This window comes from Salvelinus alpinus, chromosome 28 (assembly GCF_045679555.1).
Source record: "Salvelinus alpinus chromosome 28, SLU_Salpinus.1, whole genome shotgun sequence".
Taxonomy (NCBI): Eukaryota; Metazoa; Chordata; class Actinopteri; order Salmoniformes; family Salmonidae; genus Salvelinus; species Salvelinus alpinus.
Window position 1 is genome coordinate 24,252,434 of NC_092113.1, and position 27,924 is coordinate 24,280,357.

Here is a 27,924-nt window from a genome sequence, read left to right on the forward strand (position 1 = left end):
GTCAGTGTAAGACACACTTTGTTTGGGACAGAAAGGCCTTGTGAGAGAGGGAATGAGTGTGTCCGTGCCAGCCAGAGAGAAGACACAAGGTCAGTAATCCCCCGCCTTTCACTCTGTAATAGCACAGATAACAAAATGCATGAAATTATTTGATATATACACTTTTATCCAATTGACATTTTTCCCCCATTAAAGTTGATGTATAAATAAATTACATGTTATGACCTTTGTTTCCATTCAACTGACTTGTGAAGTCTGCCATCACTTTTGCTATCACAATGGACGGAGATGACGTTATCTTTGTATCCCTATTACACAAAGGACACATTATGGTGCCCATTTGACATGTCGTGTGACCAGAGAGTTTGACCTAATTTTGTCCCGCATGTGGTTGGATATAATGCAAAATAAAATTCACAACACTCACACTAACTTTCAGAAGCTGATTGTAGACTGATGTTAAGACCAGAGTAGCTGCTCTGAGTTCACCGAGAGAGCCGCAGAGGAGAAGCACCGTAGCTGCAACTGTAGGTGGAAAGAGACTGAACAAATACAGCAACTTAATTCTCCAGGTAACTTTTGTTTTATTTTCTTGTATTGCATGTCTTTTGGCAATTATGAATGCCTTTTAATTTAAATGCAAGAATTATTGGTGCAATCTTGGTGCAAAAGATTTTCTGCTGCTCATTAGTGACTTCAACTAATAGAGGCTACCCTGTGATGACTCTTACCTTCACCGTTGTTTATATTTTTGTTGTCTCTGAAGACTTAAAAAAAATATATATATTAGATTACATTTATATGTATGTTATAGACCTGAAACGAGAGTTGTGCACATCGTACGCATCGTACGCAACGTAAGCACTTTAAGTCCTGGATAGATGTTGAGATCTTATTCCATGACAAGTGTCTTTGTATTACTGTGTATGACTGAGTACTCTTCTAGCTGCTCGTCAGAAGGAATCAGAGGCAGGGTCAAGCTTTAAATGATCTCATCCTCCTTTGAGATGAGAAGAGGGAGGTTCTTTCACTGAATCAGCAGTTTTGTAATGAGACAGCCAGTGAATTCTGTATATACAATATATATTATAATATATATACAGTGTCTTCAGAAAGTATTCATACCCTTTGACTTATTCCACATTTTGTTGTGTTACAGCCTGAATTCAAAATGGATTAAATATATTTTTCTCATACCCATCTACACACAATACCCCACAATGACTAAGTGAAAACATGTTTTTAGAAATGAAATACAGAAATATCTAATTTACATAAGTATTCACACCCCGGAGTCAATACATGTTAGAATCACCTTTTGCAGTGATTATAGCTGTGAATCTTTCTGGGTTAGTCACTAAGAGCTTTGCACACCTGGATTGTAAAATATTTGCACATTATTCTTCTTTAAATTCTTCAAGCTCTGTCAAGCTGGTTGTTGATCATTGTTAGACAGCCATTTTCAAGTCTTGCCATAGATTTTCAAGCTGATTGAAGTCAAAACTGTAACTAGGCTACTCAGGAACATTCAATGTTGTCTTGGTAAGCAACTCCAGTGTATATTTGGCCTTATGTTTGAGGTTATTGTCTTGCTGAAAGGTGAATTTGTCTCCCAGTATCTGTTGGAAAGCAGACTGAACCAGGTTTTTCCTCTAGGATTTTACGTGTGCTTAGCTCTATTCCGTTTATTTTTATCATACAAAAACTTCCTAGGCACTTGAAACAGAGCATCCTAGTCCTTGCGATCACATGCATACCCATAACATGATGCAGCCACCACCATGCTTGAAAATATGAGGAGTGGGACTCTCTTGCTTTGTATTCAGGACAAATGTTAATTGCTTTGCCATTTTTTGCAGTTTTACTTTAGTGCCTTATTGCAAACAGGATGCATGTTTTGGAATATTTGTATTCTGTACAGGCTTCCTCATATTCACTCTGTAACTTAGGTTAGTATTGTGGAGTAACTACAATGTTGTTGATCCATCCTCAGTTTTCTATCACAGCCGTTCACCTCTGTAACTGTTTTAAAGTCACCATTGGCCCCATGGTGCCCTTCTTTGTGAGGCATTGGAAAACCTCCCTCGTCTTTGTGGTTCAATCTGTTTTTGAAATTCACTGCTCGACTGAGCGACCTTACAGATAATTGTATGTGTGGGGTACAGAGAGGAGGTAGTCATTCAAAAATCATGTTAAACACTATTATTGCACACAGAGTGAGTCCATTCAACGTATTATATGACTTGTTAAGCACATTTTCACTCCTGAACTTATTTAGGATTGTCATAACAAACAGGTTGAATACCTATTGACTAAAGACATTTCAGCTCTGCATTGTTTATTAATTTGTAAAAATGTCTAAAATCATAATTCCACTTTGACATTATGGAGTATTGTTTGTAGGCCAGTGACACGTGCTCTCAATTTAATCCATCAAAATTTTGAAAATATTTTTATTTAATTTTTTGGTTCCCACGATTGCCCATAGAAGCTGTTGGCATGCATTTAGATGCACTCCCTGTTTTGGTATTGACCTTATTTTAGCTGTCTCTTTTGCGGACATACAGTATTTGCTTTTGATTGAAGATCACAGTTATAATGACAGTCTTGGTAGCCTGATTGTTTATACTTGTCCTTGTTAATTTGATTTTCATGGCACTTGAAATGGTCCAGGCTCAAACCAGGCTTAAAATTCTAACTACCGGTAACAGTCAGGAGAAACAGAGCATTAGAGGGGCAACAGAGCATAAGCACTCCAGCACAGTCCAAATGAAGATGATGTTTAGTATTGCGCCTGCCACCTGATGTTACCTTAAGAATACTCCTTTGTATCTGGCAACTGCCACCCCTCCTCCTCACTGGTGTAGGCCTAGTGACGCTGGTTGTGCATTGAGTGATGGGTTGTCTCTGACTCCGTTCCTGAACAGGCAGCTTGTGTAGAGATGGAGAAATCCTCCCACATGCCATCTGCTCCTAGCCAAGCCCTAGCCTCACGTGCCAAAGGGGACCCACGGGACATAGAGACATTGTTGTCCTCACAGAGCTGCCTCCGCCCTCCTCTCGAGCCCTTCATACTGTGCAATCTGGTGCATGGCACTGGTCAGACTGAAACCCTGCTGAAGTCAAATGCATGGGAAGAAAGAGGCCATGCCAAGAGCCAAGCTGAACATACTTTTTGCTTTTGTTTCCTTTGTGAGGGGACTCAAGTTCTGTTTCAATCAAGATGACGTGGGGGGGAAAAGCCCAGATCAGTACAAGTGGATGAGCCATGCTCAAGTTCTATTCTCATTCCTGTGACACTGTTATATGTCTGTTATTGCAGGGGCCTCAGTGGTTGACATCATGGTCATGGTCAGAACTGGTAGTGATCTGTGACTCCAAGCCCCGATTGCAATGGCTCTCCTATCACGACTCAGGATATTTTTATTTAACCTTTATTTAACTAGGCAAGTCAGTTAAGAACACATTCTTATTTTACAATGATGGCCTACCCCAGCCAAACCCTCTCCTAAACCTGACGACGCTGGGCCAATTATACGAGAGTCCCATCGTATGGGACTCCCGATCACGGCTGGTTGTGATACAGCCCGGGATCGAACCAGGGTCTGCAGTGACACTTCTAGCACTGAGATGCAGTGCCTTAGAGCTCTGCACCACTCGGTAGCCCTATGGCCCAGATGCAGACACAGGAGGCTGGAGAAACGGAAAACACGCTGGTGGTGCCCCAAAACAAGAAGAACTGGCAACAGACAGACAGAAAACGCAGGTATAAATACACAGAGGATAATGGGAAAATCGGAGACACCTGGTGGAGGGTGGAGACCAGCACAAGGCAGGTGAAACAGATCAGGGTGTGACAGAACCCCTGGTTGATCGGGGTGTTGGCGGCGGAACTCAGCGATGAGGGCTGGGTCCAGGATGTTCCTAGTGGGAACCCAGCACCTCTCCTCTGGGCAATAACCCTCCCAGTCAACCAGGTACTGGGGCAACAGAAGACGAACAGCAGTGGGGATTTTAGAGATGGGGAAAGGGCAGATAAAGCGGGGGGGGGGGAATTTACGGGACTCCACCCTGAGGGGCAGATCCCGAGGGGAGAGCCATACCCTCTGCCCGAGACGATAGCGGGGAGCTGGGATCTGGTGGCGGTCTGCCTGTCGCTGATACCTGGAGTTGGTCTTAAGAAGAGCGGACCGGGCTCTCTTCCAGCGGTGGAGGGTATGCTGACTTTTTACTCTTGCTCAGGGAAGAGCGAAGGCTAGTAACTGAAGTAACACTCAAAGTGTGAGAGACCAGTGGCTGAGCAGGGACGGGTGTTGCGGACGTACACCACCCACACAAGTTACTGGCTCCAGGTGGTGGGGTTGGCAGAGACGAGGCAACAAAGAGTCGTCTCCAGGTCCTGATTGGCTCATTCCGACTGACTTTGGATTGGGGATTAAACCCAGAGAACTGGCTGGTCGATGACCCAGTCAGGGTGCAGAATGCCTTCCAGAACCTGGACAAGAACTGAAGATCACGATCAGAGACCATGTCGACCGGAAGTCCATGGATCCAGAAGATGTGCTGCACCATAAGCTGGGCCGTCTCCTTGGCTGAGGGCTACTTGGGAAGGGGAATGAAATGTGCGGCTTTGAAAAACCTATCCACAACCGTAAGGATGGTGGTGTTGCCATCTGATGGGGGGAGACCAGTGACAACTTCCAGGGATATATAGGACCAGGGTCAGTGAGGAACAGGGAATGGTTGAAGGCCAGCCGGAGCTTGCCGCTGAGTCTTGTTCTGTGCACACATAGTGCAGGCGGCGACGAATGCGGAGATGTCAGGAACCATGGTGGGCCACCAAAAAACATTTTTGGATGAAAGCCAGGGTCCGACGGGAGCCGGGATAACTGGTAAGTTTAGAGGAATGAACCCATTCCAGGACCGGGAACCGGGCCGAATCAGGGACAAACATCCGGGTAGCCGGGCCCCCTGCCCCCTGGTTCCGGCTGTGAACGCTGCGCCTTGTGGACCAGGCTCTCGATACCCCAGACAAGTGTAGCTGCAAGACAGGAGGTAGGGAGGATTGTCTTTGGGTCAGAGGGTGTAGCCGTAGAACTAGACAGGCGAGAGAGGACATCAGGCTTAACATTCTTGAACCCTGGGCGGTAGGAGATGGTAAAATGGAACCTAATAAATAACAGTGCCCAACGAGCCTGCTTTGAGTTGAGGCGTTTGGCGGTGCCAAGATATTCTAGATTCTTATGGTTGGTCCACACTAAGAATGGGTGTTCCTTCCCCTTCAAGGTAGTGCCTCCACATCTCCAGGGCCATCTTGACTGTGAGAAGTTCCCGATTAACAACGTCATAGTTCCTCTCAGCGGGATTAAGGTGATGGGACAGGAAAGCGCACTGATGCAACTTTTGGTCCTGGCAGAACGTTGGGACAGAACGGCCCCCAATCTATCGTCCGAGGCATCGATCCCCACCACGAACTGACGGCACGGGTCCGGATGGATTAGGATGGGGGTAGTGATGAAATGATGCTTAAGATCCAAAAACAGCAGCTGGGGACCACATGAACGGAACGTTGGGAGAGGTGGGTGCAGAAAGGGGGGAAGCCAGGGTGCTGTAGCCCCAAATGAAGCTGTGGTAGAAATGTGCAAATCCCAGGAAACGTTACATCTGCACTCTGGATGTGGGTTGGGGCCAATCCACTACTGCTCTCACCTTGTCAGGATCCATCTGAATGTTCCCTGCAGCGATGACGTATCCCAAAAAGGAGATAGTGGAACAATGGAATTCACATTTCTCTGCTTTGACAAACAGCTGGTTTTCCAGGTGGCGCTGGAGGACTTGTCAGATGAGGAGGACATGCTCTTGAGCCGAATGGGAAAAGACAAGGATGTCGTCGAGGTAGACAAACACAAACCAGTTTAACATGTCACAAAGCACATTATTGACCAGGGCCTGGAACACGGCGGGAGCGTAGGTCCGTCCGAACGGCCTAACCAGGTAGTCGTAGTTTGCTAGCCATGTTGAAGGCTGTCTTCCACTCGTCTCCTTCCCATATCCGAACTAGGTGGTAGGCGTTCCGAAGGTCCAACTTTGAAAATATGATCACCCCCTGGAGAGGCTCGACTGCTGAGGAGAGGAGTGGTAGAGGGTAACAATTTTTTACTTTGTCATTAAGGCCCCGGTAGTAGATACACGGGCGCAGGGTTTTGTCCTTTCTGCCACAAAGAAGAACCCTGTGCCGGCAGGGGAGGCAGAAGGACGAATGCTCCCCGCAACCAGAGAGTTCTCAATGTACTCCTCCATGGCCTTGGTCTCTGGGCCAGACATGGAATAAAGCCGCCCCTGAGGCGGTGTGGTGGCCGGGAGGAGATCAATGGTGCAATCGTAGGGATGATGCGGCGGAATGTGCATGGCAATGTGCATGGCAGAATGGGCTCCAACCCAGGATAGACCCAGTAGCCCAGTCGATCAGGGGGTTGTGCCTCTGGAGCCATGTAAATCCCAAAACCACAGGAACACGAGGAGATTCAATTAGTAGAAACTGTATGGACTGATTGCCCGACACTCCCAGGTTAATGGGAACAGTACTGTGAGTGACCCTTCCAATGGAGCGGCCGTCCAATGCTCTGGCTTCCATAGAAATAGAGATGGGTTGGGTGGAGAAACCCAGCTCAGATACCAGGATAGCATCCATGAAGCTCTCGTCAGCCCAAGAGTCAATGAGCACCGGGAGAGATTTAGACCGGTCACCCCACAGCAGGATAGCATGGAGAGGAGTACGAGTAATAGGAGTTTGGAGACTTCCAGTAAGGCCCACCAGCGTATTCGTACCTACTGATGAGCCTGGTCTTTTACTGGACAGGTGGATATATAATATCCTGTAGTACCACAATACAGGGAACTGTTGGAGCTCAGCCTGCGTAAACAGTGATTAGGAGACAGTCTAGCCCTGCCCAGCATCATGGGCTCTGGAGGAGACGACGTGCCAGTCCCCGATGATTCCCGAGGGAACTCGAGTGACTTCAGATTCTCTCCGGAATACAGGCACTGGGGACTTCCGGGGTTCTTCGGAGGTGAGGCAGAAACCGTTGATGAGCGAGTGTGGCCGAGAACAGACCTCCTCTCCCTCCTGCATTCCCGTAGGCGCCCATCGATCCTTATGGTCAAGGCTATGAGAGTGTCGAGGTCACATCTTTAATTTCCTCCGATAATCCATGAAGGAAGGTGTCAACCAGGGACTCCGTGTTCCAGGCACTCTCTGCGGCCAACATGCGATAGTCTACCGCATAGTCTGCCACACTATGGAAGTCTTGATGTAGCTGAAGTAGCTTCCGAGCCGCCTCTCTCCCGGACACCGGAGAATCGAACCCCTTCCTCACCTCTGCTACAAAATCCTCCAGACGAAGGCAAACGGCGGATTATTGCTCCCACACCACTGTAGCCCAGGCGAGCACCCTTTCAGACATCAGTGTTATGAGAGATACTATCATTGAACGATCTGAAGGAAACGAAGAGGGCTGCAGCTCAAAGATGGGAGAGAAACGCCCGGCAGGCCCCAGGATCCCCAACATAGCGCTCCGGAGGAGGTACGTGGGGTTCTCGGGAAGCCGGGGTAGGCTGGGAAAAAGCACCGCTGGTAGCAGGGTTACTGAGCGTCTGGGATGTTTCCGTTATGGCTTGCTGTCCGATAGATAGTCAGCGGAATTGCTCCAGTAATGAGTTGAAACCCTGGTCATGGCATTCCGCCAAGGTATGGAGTCCGTCCATAAGGTTCAAAAGTAGCTCCTTGTGTCTTCTTGCAGGCAGACAGCGTTGTGGAGCTGGTCCGAGTCTGCTGGGTCAGTCATGGCCAGTTCGTACTATCTCGACTCAGGATGTGACCCAGATACAGACACAGGAGGCATATGTTTTGGTTCTCAGAATATTTATTATAACAAAGAGGCAGTCAAAAGGGCAGGTCGAGGGCAGGCAGGCGGAGGTTCGTAATCCAAGGCAGAGTCAAAAAGGGACTGAACGGCAGGCAGGCTCAGGGTCAGGGCAGGCAGAAAGTTTGGAACGAGGTAAACTAGAAAACAAGAACTAGAGAACTGGAGAAACGGGAAACCGGAGACACCTGGTGGGGGGTGGAGACAAGCACAAGGCAGGTGAAACAGATCAGGGTGTGACATCTCCACAATAAACAGTTTGTTGGGAGTAAAAAATATAATATGACTGTACAATTCAAACAAGTTGTGAAAATAATCTCTTGAGGATATCAATCCATCAGGGTGCACTGCCTCACAGGCTGTCAGCCAGGGCTTGTCCATAAATAAGCCAGATGATTCTTGTAGTTGTTGTATTCTTTAGAAAAAATAGGCAGAGTTAATTAATTGGTTTGGTTTTCATCCTACCCTCACCAGTCGTGTTTGTCCATTTTAGCATAGAGTATAGTACATATCCATGAATTAGTGCTGTGTCTGCATTCCTGGGCCCCTAGCCTACTTGGGTCAGAACTATGTAGAGGCTTAAGACTGCCACAGTAACAGAGGCCTCTTCTAGAGTTCTGTGCTGTTTCTAGAAAAAAGCATTTTATTTTCCTGAAGAGTCCTCCGCTGAACGGCTTTGACCTGTGCCCTTTCTGAGGATGTCAGTCAGCAGAATGATTGTTCTTGCTTGGGTGTACCACAGGAGGCTGGAATGGAGTGAATGGAGTGGTATCAAAGGCATGGAAACCATATGTTTGATGTGTTTGATTCCATTACATTAATTTCTGTTCCAGCCATTACTATGAGCCCGTCCTCCCCAATTAAGGTGCCACCAGCCACCTGTGGGGTGTACTGTATTAGAGTGGTCGAGTATAGAATAGAATGGGAATAGAAAATGCTGATGAGCTACATATTGGAAGGAGACAATAATGGGAAGGTGGCCAGAGTGCAAACAAGTGAAGTGTTTCTTTTTGTTTTCATACAAAAGGAAGTTAATTTGGCCAGAGGGTTAGACACCATAAAATCGCTTTCAACACAATTCACAAACAGACACAACAGACATTGCTTGCTACAAATATGCCTCTGTTTTGCCGATAAAATAGTCATTCCTTCTAACAGCCTTTGCGTTGAGGTCATTTACCAGGGTTTTTTCTTACATATAAAATTCATTTGAGACAAACATTGCAGTCATACTCTGTTCCCTGGTTTTCAGCAGCCAACAATAAGGCCCACATCATTGATGTCATCAAAACCAATAAAAATGCTAACCATGTGCAGACTATGGGCTGGCTTGTGTTTCCACTGAGTACACAGAGTATTTCTATGAAATTCTTTTTGGCATTGAAATTGCTCAATATGAATAAGCCCATAAGCAGAGTGTGGGACTGCAATAGAGATAAAGCTTTGTTGTTACACAGCTTTGATGTAAATACAAACAATTCTGTCTGGCTTCCCTCATAAGTTTCCCCAGATAGGCATCATCAAATGAGTCAGCATACAAGGTTGTGACCACAGACCATGTATCAAGGCTCTATATCTATGGTTGTGACAACCATCTTTCTTTCCATGCAAATTATGTCATGTCCAACACTCAACAATGTCAATCATTCCAATTCCAAGCAGTGCTCAATCATTCCACTCAAACCACATTTTATTTTCATCTCATTGTTAAAACTATCCATGATACTTATTCACAAATTTCTTTGAACGTATATGTGCGTGTACACGAGAGAGCGAGAGCTTGGCAGGCACAGAGATGTGGGTGGTGAGGGGGGGGGGGCGAAGGGAGCTCATTCATTATTCATGAGATGGGTGGGCAGAGTGCAGAATGGCCATGGCACAGACAGAAACTCTATTACTGAGATGTTCACTCTGCTCTGCCTCTCCAGATTCCTGCTATTTGATTGACCAAGGAAACAAAATGTACTGATTGACCACCAAGGATTTGATCTGTTTACGGCACTAACTGGACATTGGAATTGTGGAGAAACTCAATGCATTGGAGTGTCATGGAGATGATGGGGAAGAGGGAAACCTCATGATATTCCACTTGAAGGATTGTACTTATGACAGGTAACGCAGATGTAATGAGCTAATGTGTTCTAACAAGAGGCTGAAAAGTTCTGATAATTGTTGTAGATGAGTTGATCAATGAGTCTGATCAATGATCTGTTTTGTTACACTTTGTATCATATATATTTATAACTAACAGGGTAATATAGTAGTGACATATTAATTACATTATAACAATGTATTTCTTTGGGATTCAAGTAAGTATATACAGCAACTAACAAAAGCTTTATTAATGTAGTCCTGTGGAGGAGGTAAGTTTTTCATAATGGCTTGAGACTGGAATTGAGTCCTGGGCATGTGTTGCGTTGGTGGATCTATTGTTTGGAAACAGTGACAAAGAGACTCTGTCAGAGAATGTGACAGCGCAGACTGTTGAGTGGGACAGAGATTAAATACTGCTGTTTGGATACTAAATGGCATTTCATTTTATTTTGTTGTTTTGAGCTAGAAAATATTGTCTTACAAAGCAATTGGTCCCATAAATGTCATGAAATGTAATTTAATTTGATTTCATGAAACATTTTAATTGCTTAATCGGTCACTTATAAAACAGTTCCTAGATAAAGGCGTCCGGCAGTTCAACAGGATCGGTGAAGGTCATTCACTGGAGAGATGGGGATGCTGGCCAGATCCACTCTATTACTACTGTTATGGCAAGGACTGTCTGCCATTGACGTCCCACTGGAAAGTAAGTCAATACAACCTATTGTGTCCCTGCAATATGGTGATAATAGTGTACAGTGCTGTATATTGTCAAATACAGTATGTAAATGAATGTACAATCCTAATGCAATCAGGTCTTTCATTTTGACTTGTCAACCTACAGTCAGACAGCCCCCCACCATTATAAAACAGTCGTTGAAGGATCATGTCGTGGACCCCAGAGACAACATGGTCGTTGAGTGTGAAGCCAAAGGCACCCCTCACCCAATGTAAGAACTGACAAATCAAAAACACTTTCTTTATAGTTCAAAACCATATAAAAATTGTGAGTAGCTGTAGTACAACTCTTTTAACTACTTTAACCAAATTACTTGAATTTATCCCTAAGTTTCTCATGGAGGCGTAATGGGAAGTATTTCAATGTGGCACGGGACCCTCAGGCCTCGATGAGGAGACGTTCGGGGACGCTGGACATCTATGCCTGGGCTGACCCGGAGGCTTATGAGGGGGAGTACCAGTGTGTTGCCACCAATGAGCATGGCACTGCATACTCAAACAAGATCAACCTACGCATCTCTAGTAAGCTGCCACTCAATTCAGGCTTTTGAGTCCATTGTCACAGAGTACATTCGAAAGCTAGGGCCTCAAACCTTGAAAATGCTCAACTTTGGTGGCAGAACCAAGCAAAGCTTAAAGGGACAAATCCGTACAAAATCTAATTTTGCCAGCCATTTTCAGACCTCAAAAGTGGTCTTATGTTAAGATAAGTCCATATCCCGGCAAGATTCAGCTCTCTGTGTTAAATGCCACTAAACGCATCCTCTTAACCCTATGTTTTCATGTCAGGGGCCCCTCTGTGGCCCAGAGAGGTGTTGGAACCGGTAACGGTGAGTGTTGGTCTTCCTCTGGTCTTGGACTGCAGCCCTCCTCCAGGCCCTCCCAAACCTGAGACCTATTGGATGAGCAAGTGTGAGTAGGCCTACCTCCTATTCTCAAATCAGAAGTACATCATGTCTAGGAATGGCATTGATATTCTATAATTAATGACAACCACCTGTCTCTCGTTCAGAACTGATGAGCTTATTTTGTTCATGTTTTTGTAATATGGCACTTATCCCAAACATTATCTGTATTTATCCTATCAACTCCAGATGACCTTACCAGGAAATGCATAAATAACTTTGTATTTATTTCAGGTTCATCAGGGAGACCTTTCAACTGGCCTCACCAGCCCCACCCCCCAGTCATGCTGCCTATCAAACAAGACCGTAGAGTGTCTATGGGGGTGAATGGAGATCTCTACTTCTCTAATGTCTACGTCAATGACTCTGCCACCGACTACTGCTGCAACGCACGCTTCCCTTTCAAAAACATCATCCAACAGAAGATGCCTATTACCGTAAGAGTCCTTACAAGTGAGTATTGGTATGTAGCACAAGGGATGTTGCATCATTTACTTAACTTACCATGTACTAACTGGCCTTCCTCATTAAACTGTTGCTTTGGTTTGCCCCACATTGTTTTATTTCAGACTATCCCTAATACGACTCACCATAGCTCTTCTCCGATCTTACTGACCTAGTGCAGTGGTGAGTGTGTGCTCTGCTTCTTTTGTTGTGTTTAATTTTTACTAAGTATACTGTCAAGAATGAACAACCCCCTTGTCTTAACAACCTGACCCTTCTTTAACATTGGTCTGCCTTGACACACAGTCTTTAGGCCCATGATGAGTTAGGCACCACTGTTTTCCGTACCCAGTGTAAAGTACCAGTCGTAGTCAAACCACAGTTATAGTCCATGCTGTCAGGATATTTAAGTGAGAAATGTTCTAACCATAGACTTAGATAGACATTGCGTCATTGTATCTGTCCCATTATGATGTCTCTGAGAACACGGGCAGCGTCATTGAGGCCATCTCCACTTTGAAGTGGTCAATTTTCTTCTTCTACTACTTCTATGAGTTGGCAAACAAACTGAAAGAGTGCACACTGCCACCTAGAGTGTGTTGTTGGAACAGGTATAAAGCCAAGGTTGGCGATTTACTGCCAACTGCAGTTATGGAATGTTTCCTCACGAGTATAATTCATTGGCTGATCCCTCCTGGTGACCTGGATGGAATTATATGATCTTTCCTTAAAGGTGCAATATGCCGAAATCGCGCCGCCATTTCCTGGTTGCTAAAATTCTAATAATTTGCTTAATTTCAGTTTGTGACAAAACAAGCACTCGGGGTTTAGAGAATCATTGTACCATCTAAACCGCTGTGGAATGTATTTCCAATAACCAAAAATATTGTATTTTCAGCTGGTGTACAAAACCGGAATCATATAATTAGGGGAGAACAGATTTATCTCTTCTTAGACTTGCTTTCAATGAGAATGATAGATCTATAACTCACATTTCAATGTGAATTGGGTCAGGTCGCCCAAAAAGTTACAAATTGCAGCGTTAACCCATAGGAAGTCCCACCCAGTTGACGACTTCAAAATGGTGAAAGTCCATAATGGTGCTTTCCATTCTAAAACGGGCTTTTGTGTTAAAGAGTTCTCTATCTATCTCTGTGGTTCTAACTCTGTGTGGTGTGTTGTGTTTCCTCCACAGCCCGCATGGTGTCTGAGGCCGCTCCCACCTTCCTGTCTCCAGCCGGGAGGTCCAGCTCCCAGACTGTTCTGCAGGGGGAGGAGCTGCTCCTCGAGTGCATCGCTGCTGGAGTGTGAGTGATCCTTGGTCGTCACTAGTTACCACATGCACAAAGTCATAATTATGGCTAAACCCCGCCTGTTTAAAAAAATGTATTATTAAAATCTGATTTTTCCACCTGACCTTAAATCAAGACCAAAATGCAAATAGTTGTTTTCATGAATTTTTACGATATAGCCATGATCCTCTCAACCACAAACTTTTTGGGACATTCTTTCCCTCGGCAAGTCAGTTGAGAACCACTTCTTATTTACAACCACGACTTGACCAAGAGGCCAGAAAAATAACACAGTAAAAACAGAAACATGGGACAACACAATAGTTTAAATATAGGAGTACCAGCAGTGCTCGAATTGAGAGGGTTTAGAAAAAAGGGCAAAAAGCGCGGCACTTTTTAATTTAAACATTTGAAGGTGGAAAAATGGATCCCGATTAAAAAATGGATCCTAAACGATCTATAACAATGCTTTTCTCCATGAGGCTAGGAAAATAGATCATGCTGCAGACATTATAGAGAAGAAAAATACATGTTTAGAACTAAACATTGATTGCATGGTGCTAGAAAGAATGCACTTAATTGATTGTAGAATGTTATCGATGGACACAGCTTTATAGAATCAAAACATACACAACTAAAAAAAACTAGAACTCGAGACCAAATCATTGCTAATCTCCCCCGCGGCAGTCAAGCAATTGAATTCCGCCAAGAGTCGTTCACAATCTATTCCGGTTATGGACCTCGTTTCAAAATTCAAATGTATGTTTAAAAGTCTCAGTCACAAATGGCAGCTCCAATAAGCCCCTTGTGGTGAACAAGAGACTTGTACAGTATCATGATGCTTTCGAGTTATCGTTTTTAGGGCCCTGAATTAAACAAAACCAACTGTTAGTGGTATATTTAACGTACTGTATCTCAATTAACAATAATTAAAATAGGACCAAATGCAGGCTCCGGTCATATTTCACACATATCTGTTTAATTTATTTGGTCTTTCACCATAGCTAATCAAGTCAGGGGAACAATTCTGATTCCTTATAATGGGCAAAACATATATGGTAATGAATGTGCTTATTCTCCATACTTCTTCTACTATTCCACTTCCCAGTTTTGCCGGTGCAACTACTGTACTGGTTTTAAGCTATGTCCTGGACAGTGTTGTAAGTCATAAAAGGCTACATTGAAATGCCTCAAGTATCTTGTTTTGTACTATTACTACTTCAAACCAAGTCGTCAAATTTTGAATGTTCGTTCAACACATCCTGAATACACCTGACTTGTGATTTTATTTGGTTTTAATTATAATTACCATATAATAGTCCAACCCCTGTCATCACATGGACCAAAGATGGAGAGGAACTGGACACGACCAACATGAAGGTGAAGAACTACAACAAGTTACTGCAGATCCCTAAGGCCTCTTTTGAGAACTCTGGTGAATACACGTGCACTGCCACAAACAAGATTGGATACCTGGAACACACCATCACTGTCCGGATCAAAGGTTAGCCAATCATCTACATCACGTCATCCTTCATCACACCAACACACAGATACTGGAACATATTCAGCATATTTACTCTCACAAGGATTTCGATTTGAACTTTACATTTCACTGTTTGATTTCCCGTGGGAGGAAATAGCCCATTGGTTTGATATTCAGTAGTTTGATATAGCCTGGACATGGTTACTTGTCCTTGTATGGGGTTTGATATTACGGAAATATTTCATATTTATGTAGATTTATGTGATATGATGTTTGTCTTTTTCTGCTGACCTGATCTCCATGACAGCGGCTCCGTTCTGGTTGGAAAAGCCCAGTAACCTGGTGCTTGCCCCAGAGGAGAATGCACGCTTAGTGTGCCGCTCTGACGGCATCCCCCGGCCCAGTATCCGTTGGTTCATCAACGGAGATACAATAGAGGGTAAGCAGTTAACCTAAGCACACTTATAGATGCCACTCACATTTTTCAATAATGATATGAAAAATATCAGCCATTTTGTCACTTAATTGAAAAGGTTAAATGGTAAAGTAAGTTGAACTACTAGGAAATAATAGTTTACCTCTTCTTCTCCTATCCTTTCCAGATGCTACTCCAGTACCAAACAGGGAGGTGTCAGGAGACACAATTACCTTCCGCTCTGTGACTGTGGCGAACACTGGTGTTTACCAGTGCAATGCCTCTAACCAGTATGGCTACCTGTTTGCCAATGCCTACATCAACGTACTGCGTAAGATATCACATTTGTTTGCAGAAAATAACCCTAAACCTCTTTATCCATTGGCATATGTGTAAATGCAGATATTAGGTCATCATTGCAGGATTCTAGTGTGATACAGTTTCGTTTTCTGTTCCTCAAGATGCAACACCAAGTATTTTCAGAGCCACGTATGTAGAGATTTGTGCCAACAGAAATGTTATTTGAATTTCAGAATATTTGGATATTGAATTTGAATGTAATATTTTTGAATTTGTAATGCACAAATGTAATCATTGAATTCATGAATCGAATTTGTATTTCATGATTTGAAACTGAATTGAATGAATATTGCATTCAGTTTTAAAGTTCAATTTCAATTTAATAGCATATTCAAATGCAATATTTATACTGTAAATATGGTAGATGGTAGATATTGCATTAATTGTCTGTGTATCAAGTTTACAAACCATAATTTCAAGTTAATCAAAGTTTCATATATTCAATGCATTCAAATTCCGTTTTCAAATGCAGTTCTCTAAATTCAGATTCAAAACCAGATACAGCATCCTGGTACTTTCCCAGCCAGGAAATGTAGAGGAGAACAAATAGAATCAAACTCTCTGTGGTAAACAGAAACCTCTGTCCGTTTCTGAAGCCAATGTGGCATGTTGAATTTATTTTCTACCTATGAACATAGAGAGTTGGATTCTATCTGTTCTCCTCTAACTTTCCTGGCTGGGAAAGTACCAGGGTGTTGTCTTTGGTTTTAAATCTGAATTTAGAGAACTGCATTTGAAAACGGAATCTGAATGCGTTTGAGAAGTTGAATATATGAAACTTTGATAAACTTGAAATGATAGTTTGTAAACTGGATATGCAGTCAATGAATGCAATATATACCATATTGAAACTGAATGTATAAATATTGAATTTAAACGTCAATTTGTCATTCATTCAATTCAGTTTCAAATCATGAAACAAAGGATCAATTTATAAATTTTGTGATTTAATTTGTGCAAAATTCAAAATTATACAATTTCTTTTGGCACTAAAATCGCTCCACAGCCAGGAATGAAGATAAAAAGTATATGTGAGTTGTCTAATGTCTAATTTTCTTATCTGCAGATGCAAAGCCACGTATCCTTAGGCCTAGGACTGATCTGGTGAAGGTCATTGAGGGCAGACGCGCCTGGCTAGACTGCCGCTATTTTGGCTCGCCCGTGCCTGATCTGCGCTGGTGAGAACATGTTTATGATGCTCTTCTCTCGTGTGTGTATGCATGTGTGTAACTGACTACCTGTTTTTTCACAGGTCTAAGTATGGACTGGGCAACCTGGAGGGGAATCACTTTAAAGTACACAGCAACGGGACACTACAGATCAGAGGCACCCGTATGGATGACCAGGGGACATATGTGTGTATTGTCAACAACAAGGAAGGACGAGATGAAAACCAGGTCAAACTAGAGGTCAAAGGTGAATGCCTAATAATAGATTTACTGTAACACTTTGCTTCTGCATGTCGTTCAATCTAGAGTTACACTGTTCATGGATCACATTGCAGGTGTTCTTGTGATCCTTATCCTCTCTTTTTCAGAGTCCACCAAAATTCTCAAACGCCCAGATAATATGAGAGTCCTCCGGGGGACTGATGTCCGGTTGGAGTGTAAGGCCCAACATGACCCCACGGTCGCCATCACCACCACCTGGCTGAAGAACAAACAGTTCCTCATCATAGGCTGGAGGTGAGCCTGAATATGACTACTTGTCCTTGTAACCATTGTAACAATGGGGTTATAGTTATAGCTAACCAGTGGTGTAAAGTACTTAAGTAAAATTACTTTAAAGTACTACTTAAGTAGTTTTCTTTAGGTACTTTACTATTTATATTTTTGACTACTTTTACTTTTACTTCACTACATTCCTAAAGAAAACAATGTACTTTTTACTTCATACATTTTCCTTTACACCCAAAAGTACTCGTTACATTTTCAATGCTTAGCAGGACAGGAAAGTGGTCCAATTCACTCACATATCAAGAGAACATCTCTGGTCATCCCTACTGCCTCTGATCTGGAAGACTCACTAAACACAATTTTTTTTTTTGTAAATTATGTTTGAGTGTTGTAGTGTGCTCCTAGCTATCCGTAAATAAAATAAAAAAACAAGAAAATTGTGCCATCTGATTTTCTTATTATAAACCATTTGAAATGATTTATACTTTTACTTTTGATACTTAAGTATTTTTTTGTAATTAGATTTACTTTTGATACTTAAGTATATTTAAAACCAAATATTATTAGACTTTTCCTCAAGTTGTATTTGTCTGGGTGACTTTTACTTTTGTCATTTTCTACTCAAGTATGACAATTGGGTACTTTTTCCACCACTGTAGCTAACATCAAATGAACAGAGTTATAGTCTATATCTGAGTATAACTAAAGGCTAAATGGTGAATAGTTCAACTGAATTTGTCAAGATGACTTCGTAATAATAACAGTATTGTGTCCTTTTAATTATCTCCAGGCTGTCGCTGGATGAATCAACTCTGGTCATCACAAACGTCAACAGAGGAGACGAGGGCAATTACACCTGCATCATCAAGACTGAGATGGACAAGAACACTGCCTCCGCCCGCCTGGTGGTGATGGGTAGGACTATAACTTGACACTTAGTTAACATACACAGTACATACACTGTGTTTCAGCAATTGCATTACATGTTATGTAATGTTAACTACATTGCATTATGTAAGAGTAGCAGATAGAGACTTCATAAGCATGCTGTATGTTTTTGGAATTTGCATCAAACGTTTCCTTACCTTCCTCCCAGATCGTCCAGACCCCCCTTCAAACTTGCAGTTGTCGGACCCCTTTGAGCGCAGCGTCAGGCTTACCTGGACCCCTGGAGATAGCAATCACAGTCCTATCAAAGGTAACAGCTCTACCCTACAGTCTACACCTCAGGAGCAGGACATCCAGAGTAAACATAGGCCTGGATGCATGCCACGTATACACCATAGTTTCATTGAAATAGTCAGTTAGCTACCATCAACTGAAGGAATCAGTGTGTTCTTCTGGGCTTTTCCTCCAGAATACCTGGTGCAGTATGATGATGACGACTGGTTACCTTTCAAGTGGAGAAACCTTTCCACGTACCCTGGAAACTTGAACTCTGTCATTCTGCAACTGTCACCATTCATTATCTATGAATTTAGGGTCATTGCTATCAATGACATTGGTATGAGTAAACCCAGTCGCTCGTCAGCCAACTTCCAGACTGGTGGAGCACGTGAGTATTTCATGCTTGATGAGTTTGATAATGTGTTTTGAATAATTAATTTCTCATTGGCTTCATTAATTGTATTGAACAGGAACATAGCTGACAATTATCTTTCATATTAAAAAACTTGGACAATGAGCTTTCCCAAAATAATCTGTGTACTTGCTATGATTCTCAGCTCCAGACGCCATCCCTAAAAACATCCAAGGAGTGGGAACATGGAGAAACAACATGATGATCAGCTGGGAGGTGATACATTCAAAGTGTTTTCAAAAGCTAATTCTCCATTCATTCATTTATAACTCAATGTTTATTCAATGAAGAATAACAACTTTTATTCAGTACAATTTAACTTCTGTGTCTGGTATGGGGAAAAGGCACTAAACAACAGAGAGTGGAACGGTCCCCACCTAAAGTACTTGGTGTGGTGGAAACGGAGGGATTCCAGGGAGGAGTGGAAGAACGCTACCACTTGGTGGTGTAAATACTACATCTATGACACAGACACCTTCACACCATATGAGATAAAGGTCCAGGCTGTCAATGACTTTGGGATGGGCCCAGAGTCCACTGTCATCATAGGCTACTCTGGAGAAGACCGTGAGTATGACCACCCATCCCTTCCTGCAGATACAGAGACACTTTTTTATATACATTTACAGGTAGCTATAGACCTAGATCGATCCATGCCATGCCATGCATTCATGAATATTTATTGTTCACACATAAAAACTGATCTTTGTCATGTCTATACCTAGTTGACATTTAGCCATACCATAGTTAGCCATACCGTAGTGAATTACAACTTCCTTCTGGTGTCTCTCAGGTCCCACTGCTGCCCCCCTCAACCTGCGTGTGTCCAGGATAGAGGCCACTAAGGTCACCGTGCACTGGGACCCCGTGGCTCGCAGCAGCATCATGGGAGAACTGAAGGAATACAAGGTCAGACTAATGGGAATAGGTGGCTTGTTAAGTTTCTGGTTTTCAATTCCAAGTGTGACAATCTATTCTGACAAGTAGAGAGCCAGGCGAAATTGTTATTCATTAGGAAAGAGGTGGAGGAAGAGCCCTTCACACACTGGCTGCATGAATGAATGAATGAATGAATGAATGAATGAATGAATGAGGGAATAAACGACAGAACAAAAGAGGAAACGAATGCATGTGCTGTGTCCCCCCTATCCCAGGTGTACTTCTGGCGAGACAGTAGCCAGCTGAGGTGGCTGAGTGTGAGCAGGGCCATGAAGTCTAAAGCCTTTCCAGCCAGCGGGCCGCGTCTCTCTGGTGTCCTGCCGGGACTCATCCCTTACAGCAACTACAAGATGTACATAGTGGTGGCCAACAACCGATACGAGGGACATCCCAGTAACACCATAGAGTTCTCCACTCCAGAGGGAAGTAAGGAAAAGCATTGTGGTGCTGTATTAGATGTGGCAGACACTTTTTCTGTCAGGGTTCTTTTCCTAATCATGTATTTCCCAGTGTTTATTCTCAGACTTGACCTCTGATCTATGTCTGTAGCACCCTCTGCTCCAAGATCCTTCAGAATCCAGCAGAGACATTTGGACATGATCTGGGTGGACTGGGACACTCCTGCAGAGCCCAATGGCATCGTCACCGGATACATACTCAAATATCAGACAGGTAGGAAGACTTACTCATAAGCCAGGTGAGCAAATAAGGTACAGTATCTACAGTAAGTACAGTAGCTGCATGTCTCTTAATGGCTCCCTACTGTGCACTCTCTCTACAGTGAACGCAACTCAGGGGGAGGAATTGCACGTTGAGCAATTTCCCCCAAACACCACCAGTTTTGCTGTTCGCCGATATGATCGCTACACCCGCTATAGATTCACCATAGCAGCACAGACTAGAATCGGGGTAGGAGAATGGTACACAGAGGAATCACCCCATTATACAACTGAAGGTATAACACTGCAGGTCAATCAGAGCACACAATTACAAGCCATTAAACATCCACACATCTGCAGATTTGATCATGACAATTAATCATGTGTGGGTGTTTACATACAGCTTATGCTCGGGAGCAGGTGGACCTCTCCACTCAGGGCTGGGTAATTGGTGTGATGTGTGCTGTGGCTCTCTTCGTGCTCATCCTGCTGGTCGTCTGCTTTATCAAAAGGAGCCGAGGGGGCAAATACCCAGGTACTGTAGCAATACTGTAGTCCACAAGACTTCTCAATTAAAGGACTAACATTCTTAGATGGAGAGACAGACCTAATACTCAGTGGCATGTCCAGGGGGTGCCCTGAAATCTGATTGGCCACCCCAGTGGCCCCCTCAGAAATTCAGATCTGATAGGTTGTCTCAGAATATATTGATAATTTTTACCAAGAAAAAGAACCGACAGCAAGATTCATCGATCTCACCGGAGAAAGCATCCGAGCAAAACAGTGCCCCTTTGTCTTAGTTTGTGTAGCCCATGTATCTGATGCTGTCTGGACAAAAAGAGTTCAACTGAATGCTTTCAACCGAAATGTGTCTTCCGCATTGAATCCAACCCCTCTGAATCAGAGAGGTGCATTGAATCCAACCCCTCTGAATCAGAGAGGTGCATTGAATCCAACCCCTCTGAATCAGAGAGGTGCATTGAATCCAACCCCTCTGAATCAGAGAGGTGCAGGGGGCTGCTTTAACTGACATCATCGGCACCCGGGGAGCAGTTTTTGGTTAACTGCCTTGCTCAAGGACAGAACGGCAGATTTTTCCACCTTGCCAGCTCAGGGAACCTTTCAGTTACCGGCCCAACAATCTTAACCACTAGGCTGGGCTACAGATACTACAACAGAGGGGTGCTGTTTGCCTCACTCAGATGCTTTCTCTAGTGAAATAGATTCAGCCTCTTACGAATTGACTGGAAAAGTATGAAACACAGACCGTCATGAATAAGAAATCATTATACGTTTCGTTTCTTTTTTATTGTACATTTTTTGAGGGAGGCTGGCCTAGTTTTTTAAGTGATTTGTTTGACAATCAGATGACAACATCATGACTAGTTGTGTTCATGACTCATTAAAAGGTAATCCATTTTTACATGTCTTTACTATAAAGAAGGGGTCCCCAATTACATTAAGCCGTGGGTCAATTTGTTTCCTTGAGCGCATGGTTGTGGGGCCGAAACATACAGTGGATTTGAAAAGTATTCAGACCCGTTGTTAGGTTACAGCCTTATTCTAAAATGTATTAAATAGTTGTTTTCTTCTCATCAATCTACACACAATACCCCGTAATGACAAAGCAAAAACATTTTTTTATACATTTTTGCAAATGTATATAAAAAAAATAAATAATAATAATATCACATTTACATAAGTATTCAGACCCTTTACTCAGTATTTTGTTGAAGCACCGTTGGCAGCAATTACAGCCTTGAGTCTTCTTGGGTATGACACTACAAGCTGGGCACACCTGTATTTGGAGAGTTTCTCCCATTGTTCTCTGCAGATCCTCTTAAGCTCTGTCAGGTTGGATGGGGTACTTCGCTGCACAGCTATTTTCAGGTCTCTCCAGAGATGTTTGATCGGGTTCAAGTCGGGGCTCTGGCTGGGCCATTCAAGGACATTAAGAGACTTGTCCCGAAGCCCTTCCTGCATTGTCTTGGCTGTGTGCTTAGGGTTGTTGTCCTGTTGGAAGGTGAACCTTCGCCACAGTCTGAGGTCCTGAGCGCTCTGGAGCAGGTTTTCATCAAGGATCTCTCTGTACTTTGCTCTGTTCATCTTTCCCTCGATCCTGACTGGTCACTCTGACAGAGCTCCAGAGTCTCCCAGTCTCTGCCGCTTGAAAAACATCCCCACAACATGATGCTGCCACCACCATGCTTCACCATAAGGATGGTGCCAGGTTGCCTCCATGACGCTTGGCATTCAAATCAAATCCAATCAAAGTTTATTTGTCACGTGCGCCGAATACAACAGGTGTAGTAGACCTTACAGTGAAATGCTTACTTACAAGCTCTAACCAATACTGCAAAAAAGGTGCTAGGTGAACAATAGGTAAGTAATGAAATAAAACAACAGTAAAAAGACAGGCTATATACAGTAGCGACGCTATAAAAGCAGCGAGGCTACATGTAGACACCGGTTAGTCAGGTTGATTGATGTAGTATATACATGTAGATATGGTGACTATGCATATATGATGAACAGAGAGTAGCAGTGGCGTAAAAGAGGGGTTGGCGGGTGGTGGGTGGCAGGACACAATGCAGATTGCCCGGTTAGCCAATGTGTGGGAGCACTGGTTGGTCGGCCCAATAGAGGTAGTATGTACATGAATGGTTCGTCGCAGGGCATAGCAGGATTTCTTGTAAGCTTCCGGGTTAGTGTCCCGCACCTTGAAAGTGGCAGCTCTACCCTTTAGCTCAGTGTGTGTGTTGCCTGTAATCCATGGCTTCTGGTTGGGATATGTACGTACAGTCACTGTGGGGACGACGTCCTCGATGCACTTATTGATAAAGCCAGTGACGGATGTGGTGTATTCCTCAATGTCATCTGAAGAATCCCGGAACATGTTCCAGTCTGTGATAGCAAAACAGTCCTGTAGTTTAGCATCTGCTTCATCTGACCACTTTTTTATAGACTGAGTCACTGGTGCTTCCTGCTTTAATTTTTACTTGTAAGCAGGAATCAGGAGGATAGAGTTGTGGTCAGATTGACCAAATGGAGGGCGAAGGAGAGCTTTGTACGCGTCTCTGTATGTGGAGTACAGGTGATCTAGAATTTTTCCCCCTCTGGTTGCACATTTAACATGTTGATAGAAATTTGGTAGAACTGATTTAAGTTTCCCTGCATTAAAGTCTCCGGACACTAGGAGCGCCACCTCTGGGTGAGTGGTTTCCTGTTTGCTTATTTCCTTATACAGCTGACTGAGTGCGGTCTTAGTGCCAGCATCTGTCTGTGGTGGTAAATAAACAGCCACGAAAAGTATAGCTGAAAACTCTCTAGGCAAGTAGTGTGGCCTGCAATTTATCACAATATACTCTACTTCAGGTGAGCAAATTCTAGAGACTTCCTTAGATTTCGTGCACCAGCTGTTGTTTACAAATATGCACAGACCCCCCCCTCGTCTTACCGGAGTGTGCTGTTCTATCTTGTCGGTGCAGCGTATATCCCGCTATCTGAATATCCATGTCGTCATTCAGCCACGATTCCGTGAAACATAGGATATTACAGTTTTTCATGACCAGTTGGTAGGATATTCGTGATCGTACCTCGTCTAATTTATTGTCCAATGATTGCACGTTGGCGAGTAGTATTGACGGTAACGGCAGCTTTCCCAGTCGCCTTCTCCGGGTCCTGACCAGGCATCCGGCTCTTTGTACTCTGTACCTGCGTCGCTTCTTCTTGCAAATAACGGGGATGTCGGCCCTGTGGGGTGTTTGGAGAATGTCTTGTGCATGTTCCTTGTCGTAGAAAAAATCTTCATCTAATCCGAGGTGAGTGATCGCTGTCCTGATATCCAGAAGCTCTTTTTTTGCCGGTAAAATATGGTTGCAGAAACATTATGTAAAAAATAAAACATTATGAAACATTATGTACAAAACAAATAACGCGAAAAAAAACACATAATAGCACAATTGCTTGGGCGCCTGTAAAACTGCTTCCATTTCTTCCGGCACCATTTTAAGCCAAAGGCCAAAGAGTTCAATCTTGTTTATCATGGTCTGAGAGTCCTTTAGGTGCATTTTGGCAAACTCCAAGCGAGCTGTCATGTGCCTTTTACTGAAGAGTGGCTTCCGTCTGGCCAGTCTACCATAAAGGCCTGATTGGTGGAGTGCTGCAGAGATGGTTGTCCTTCTGGAAGTTTCTCCCATCTCAACAGGGAGACTCTGGAGCTCTGTCAGAGTGACCATCAGGTTCTTGGTCAACTCCCTGAACAAGGCTCTTCTCCCTGATCAAGGGAAATGCGCCAAACCTAAGCTGAAGCATTTCACGCATTCAACCATCCTAATTATATTGATTCAATTCACCTTGCATTGATTAAGGTTCAAAATGTTATGGCCGCCTTAACTGGGTCTGTGCCCCACCATGGCCAACCCATTCAAAATGTTCTGGACACGTCATTCCTAATACTATAGTTAAATCACTAGCATAAAGCTTCTGATCCCACAATTGCACTAAACAATCTAATGGATAGGATACATTTACCCCAAGTATGCATTGCTTATATTATATTTGGTCAAAGTAACAAGACAGAGATTTATATTTTCAGTACGGGACAAGAAAGAAGTGACATTGGAGCCAGTGGATGACAAAGATCAGGAGGGATCATTTGACTATCGGTAAGCAATATAACAGAACTGTCTGAAAATCAACTGAGAAAACCTTGACTTGAGATAGGTATCAGTGGTACCAATGCAAGGTTTGTGTCGGTCAAAGTAAACCACATATACCATGTATAATAATTTTGTGAAGTATTCCTCATCATGTCAGTTTCCTTTTAAGACAGATATGGTATCTAAATAATTCCACATGAACAGTGATCTACAGTCATATAAACATGTATTCATACTGTAATATGTCATGGTAATAATATTCAACATTGAAAAAAAAGTTTTTTTAATTCCCTAACAATATTGTACCATTTGGTGTTGTCATTATTTCAGAATATTGTATTTTTCCTAGTAACTCCCCAATACTCCCCAATTGATCTCTCTATTCTGACTACTAATGTTTTCACATTTTCATCCTTGTTCTTTTCGCCTTTGGACTACTGAAGGTCTCTGGAAAGGTATGATAAGACTAACACTGACAAGTTTACACCATGTACACCATTTTTACTATATTATTTTGTATTATTTTACTTATATATTGACTTTATTTTTATAACCAATAATCAGAAATCTGAACAACAAAAAAACAACATAAAAAAGGTCTGTGTCTGCAATTCAACGTGTTGTCATTGTTGAAACAAATGAATGGTTTAAGTGATTTGATTGAATGATCAACCATTTTAGGACATTTTATAGCAATGTTCTTCAACACTCGCTCTCAACACAATTCCTAAACAATCTATTTTAATGTTTCAGGATAAGTCGTGTCACCACCATTCCCTACTCTGCCCGACGGTAAATATTATAACCAGTTAGTCTAGAACTGTATGCAGAAAGCTGTTAAGCCATAACCACAGCTCCTGAAGCATATCCTCTGATATTGTCCTTTTTCTTCCAGGGAGGAAGAGACTAAAGTTGGCAGGGGCCAGACGACAGTAGACACCATGATGAAACGGACAGATAGTGACGACAGTCTGGTGGACTATGGTGATGGACAGGAGATTGAGTTCAACGAGGACGGCTCCTTCATTGGCCAGTACACTGGACACAAGGAGAGGGATGACAGAGACACAGAGTTCAGTGAGAGCAGGAGCCAGGAAGCCCACTCCCCGATGGCCCACTCCCCCATGAGCCCCATCTATTCATTTGCATAAGGAAACAAGACGTACAATGGGTGTTACACTCAGACTGGGTCCGGAATGAACATTGCCCACTAGCGCCTCTATAAACAGTTGTATACGTGAATCAGACTGGGTCTGGAATGCCCACTGCCCACTAACTGGGGGACACAGGTGTTCCCAAGCAAATCCACCATCTTCTTCAATCCAGGCACACAAGATGATGTGGTTGGAGCCTGGTAGTGTTCCTCTATTCTCATGCTCTGCATTGACACTGGGTTGGTGCTGTAAATGCAATACAGCAGCAATTTAACAAAAATATGAAGGTTATAGTTACAGTCTGGTTACAGTTACATTTATGAAGTTGTAAAAAGTACATGCTTATCAGGTGTATTTTGTAGGTGTGGAAGTGCATGCGTACATGTTGATGTGCGTGTGTAATATTCCTACTAATGGAGAGATATTGACTGCACATTAGGCAGAGGGATACATTGATAAGTTTATCATGTTGATAAAAGCAGTGACACCTGGTAGAGAAACTATTTATATGATAAATATTATTTATATGATGATTTATATGACAGTGGGAGAAAAATCTTAATTAACGATTCACTGCTAAGTCACTGGTTTAGGCCTGGCAGGATTGCTAAGTATCCTTTTAACTGTATCTCTACCTGATGGCAGTAAATATAGTACCACCTTTAGGGCTCTGTGCCCTTGACTTGTTTGTCTGTTTGTCTAAACATTGATCTGTGAATCTTGGCTGATGTTGTTGTTGGTATGATGACACATTGTCATTGTGTACACACATTTCAGGACTGTGGGCTGCTTCAACATCTTTCAAAGCTAGACAGATGTCATCTGTAGCCTTGAAAATGTCTGGACAGCAAATTGTCTACTTTTGGGTGTGAGCAGGAAGTGTAAACACAGACATATCCGTAATATCCCTAATCAATGTCTCTAGGACCATACTGTACCTTGTTTTCCCCTATGCACTTTTATTTTTAGGAATTTGTGTAATTGTAATGTGGTGAGCTACAGTATTTAGAAGTTGTAAATGCTATGATATTATTTAATCATTTATTTACTTTCTGCTTATTAGTAATGTTCCTTGTGATTTTGACAATATTAACTGATAGAGATTTACCTTGTACTCATGGTACTCTAATTAATACACAAATAGATTAAAACACTGTTCTAATGACATGAAATGCTCAAGGCCAGCTGCATTTTTCCATCATGAGTAATAGTGTTGAAAGTACAATATGGAGGAGCAGTAGTACAGTATCATCATGTTCTCAAATGATATGGTGCACACGGCATACTGTATATTAACCTTCCAGTCAGGGACTATGAATCTGCAACATCGTCAGTAACATTAGTGGGGGAAAGCTGCCAGGTGATTCAGAGCTGTAACAGACGCCGTATTTCAGCCATAATTTAGTTTTTTTAACTGGCACTTGTACAATGCCTTCAGAAAGTATTCACACCCCTTGACTTTTCCACATTTTGTTGTTACAGCCTGAATGTTAAATGGATTAAACTGAGATGTTGTGTCACTGGCCTACACACAACACCCCATAATGTCAGTGGAAATGTTTCTTCAAAAAAATAATTAAAAATGAACATTTGAAATGTC

The 27,924-nt window shown here is 43.0% G+C and overlaps 1 protein-coding gene across 2 annotated transcripts; it reads left to right on the forward strand.

Annotated features, from left to right (window-relative positions):
• Positions 1-27,924, forward strand: nfascb (neurofascin homolog (chicken) b). Of its 2 annotated transcripts, XM_071372306.1 has the most exons (29): positions 1-89; positions 440-572; positions 9,851-10,034; positions 10,588-10,722; positions 10,861-10,966; positions 11,086-11,276; positions 11,544-11,666; positions 11,894-12,112; positions 13,299-13,410; positions 14,715-14,899; positions 15,189-15,320; positions 15,484-15,627; positions 16,723-16,834; positions 16,909-17,072; positions 17,194-17,341; positions 18,123-18,247; positions 18,429-18,530; positions 18,690-18,887; positions 19,057-19,127; positions 19,256-19,478; positions 19,705-19,820; positions 20,066-20,276; positions 20,400-20,522; positions 20,632-20,805; positions 20,913-21,044; positions 25,107-25,176; positions 25,614-25,625; positions 25,924-25,962; positions 26,066-27,924. In XM_071372306.1, the coding sequence occupies exons 4-29, from the start codon at positions 10,647-10,649 to the stop codon at positions 26,319-26,321; spliced, it is 3,564 nt and encodes a 1,187-aa protein (XP_071228407.1). In that variant the 5' UTR covers positions 1-89; positions 440-572; positions 9,851-10,034; positions 10,588-10,646; the 3' UTR covers positions 26,322-27,924. The 2 variants fall into 2 exon arrangements, with proteins under 2 accessions (XP_071228407.1, XP_071228408.1); XM_071372307.1 differs by lacking the exon at positions 25,614-25,625.

Excerpts from the sequence above, each read along its gene's own strand:
- nfascb (XM_071372306.1), top strand. The coding sequence starts at position 10,647 with ATGGGGATGCTGGCCAGATCCACTCTATTACTACTGTTATGGCAAGGA. Across the intron at positions 16,835-16,908 it reads CCCGTGCCTGATCTGCGCTG|GTCTAAGTATGGACTGGGCA; the intron begins GTGAGAACATGT and ends GTTTTTTCACAG. Across the intron at positions 18,531-18,689 it reads CAATCACAGTCCTATCAAAG|AATACCTGGTGCAGTATGAT; the intron begins GTAACAGCTCTA and ends CTTTTCCTCCAG.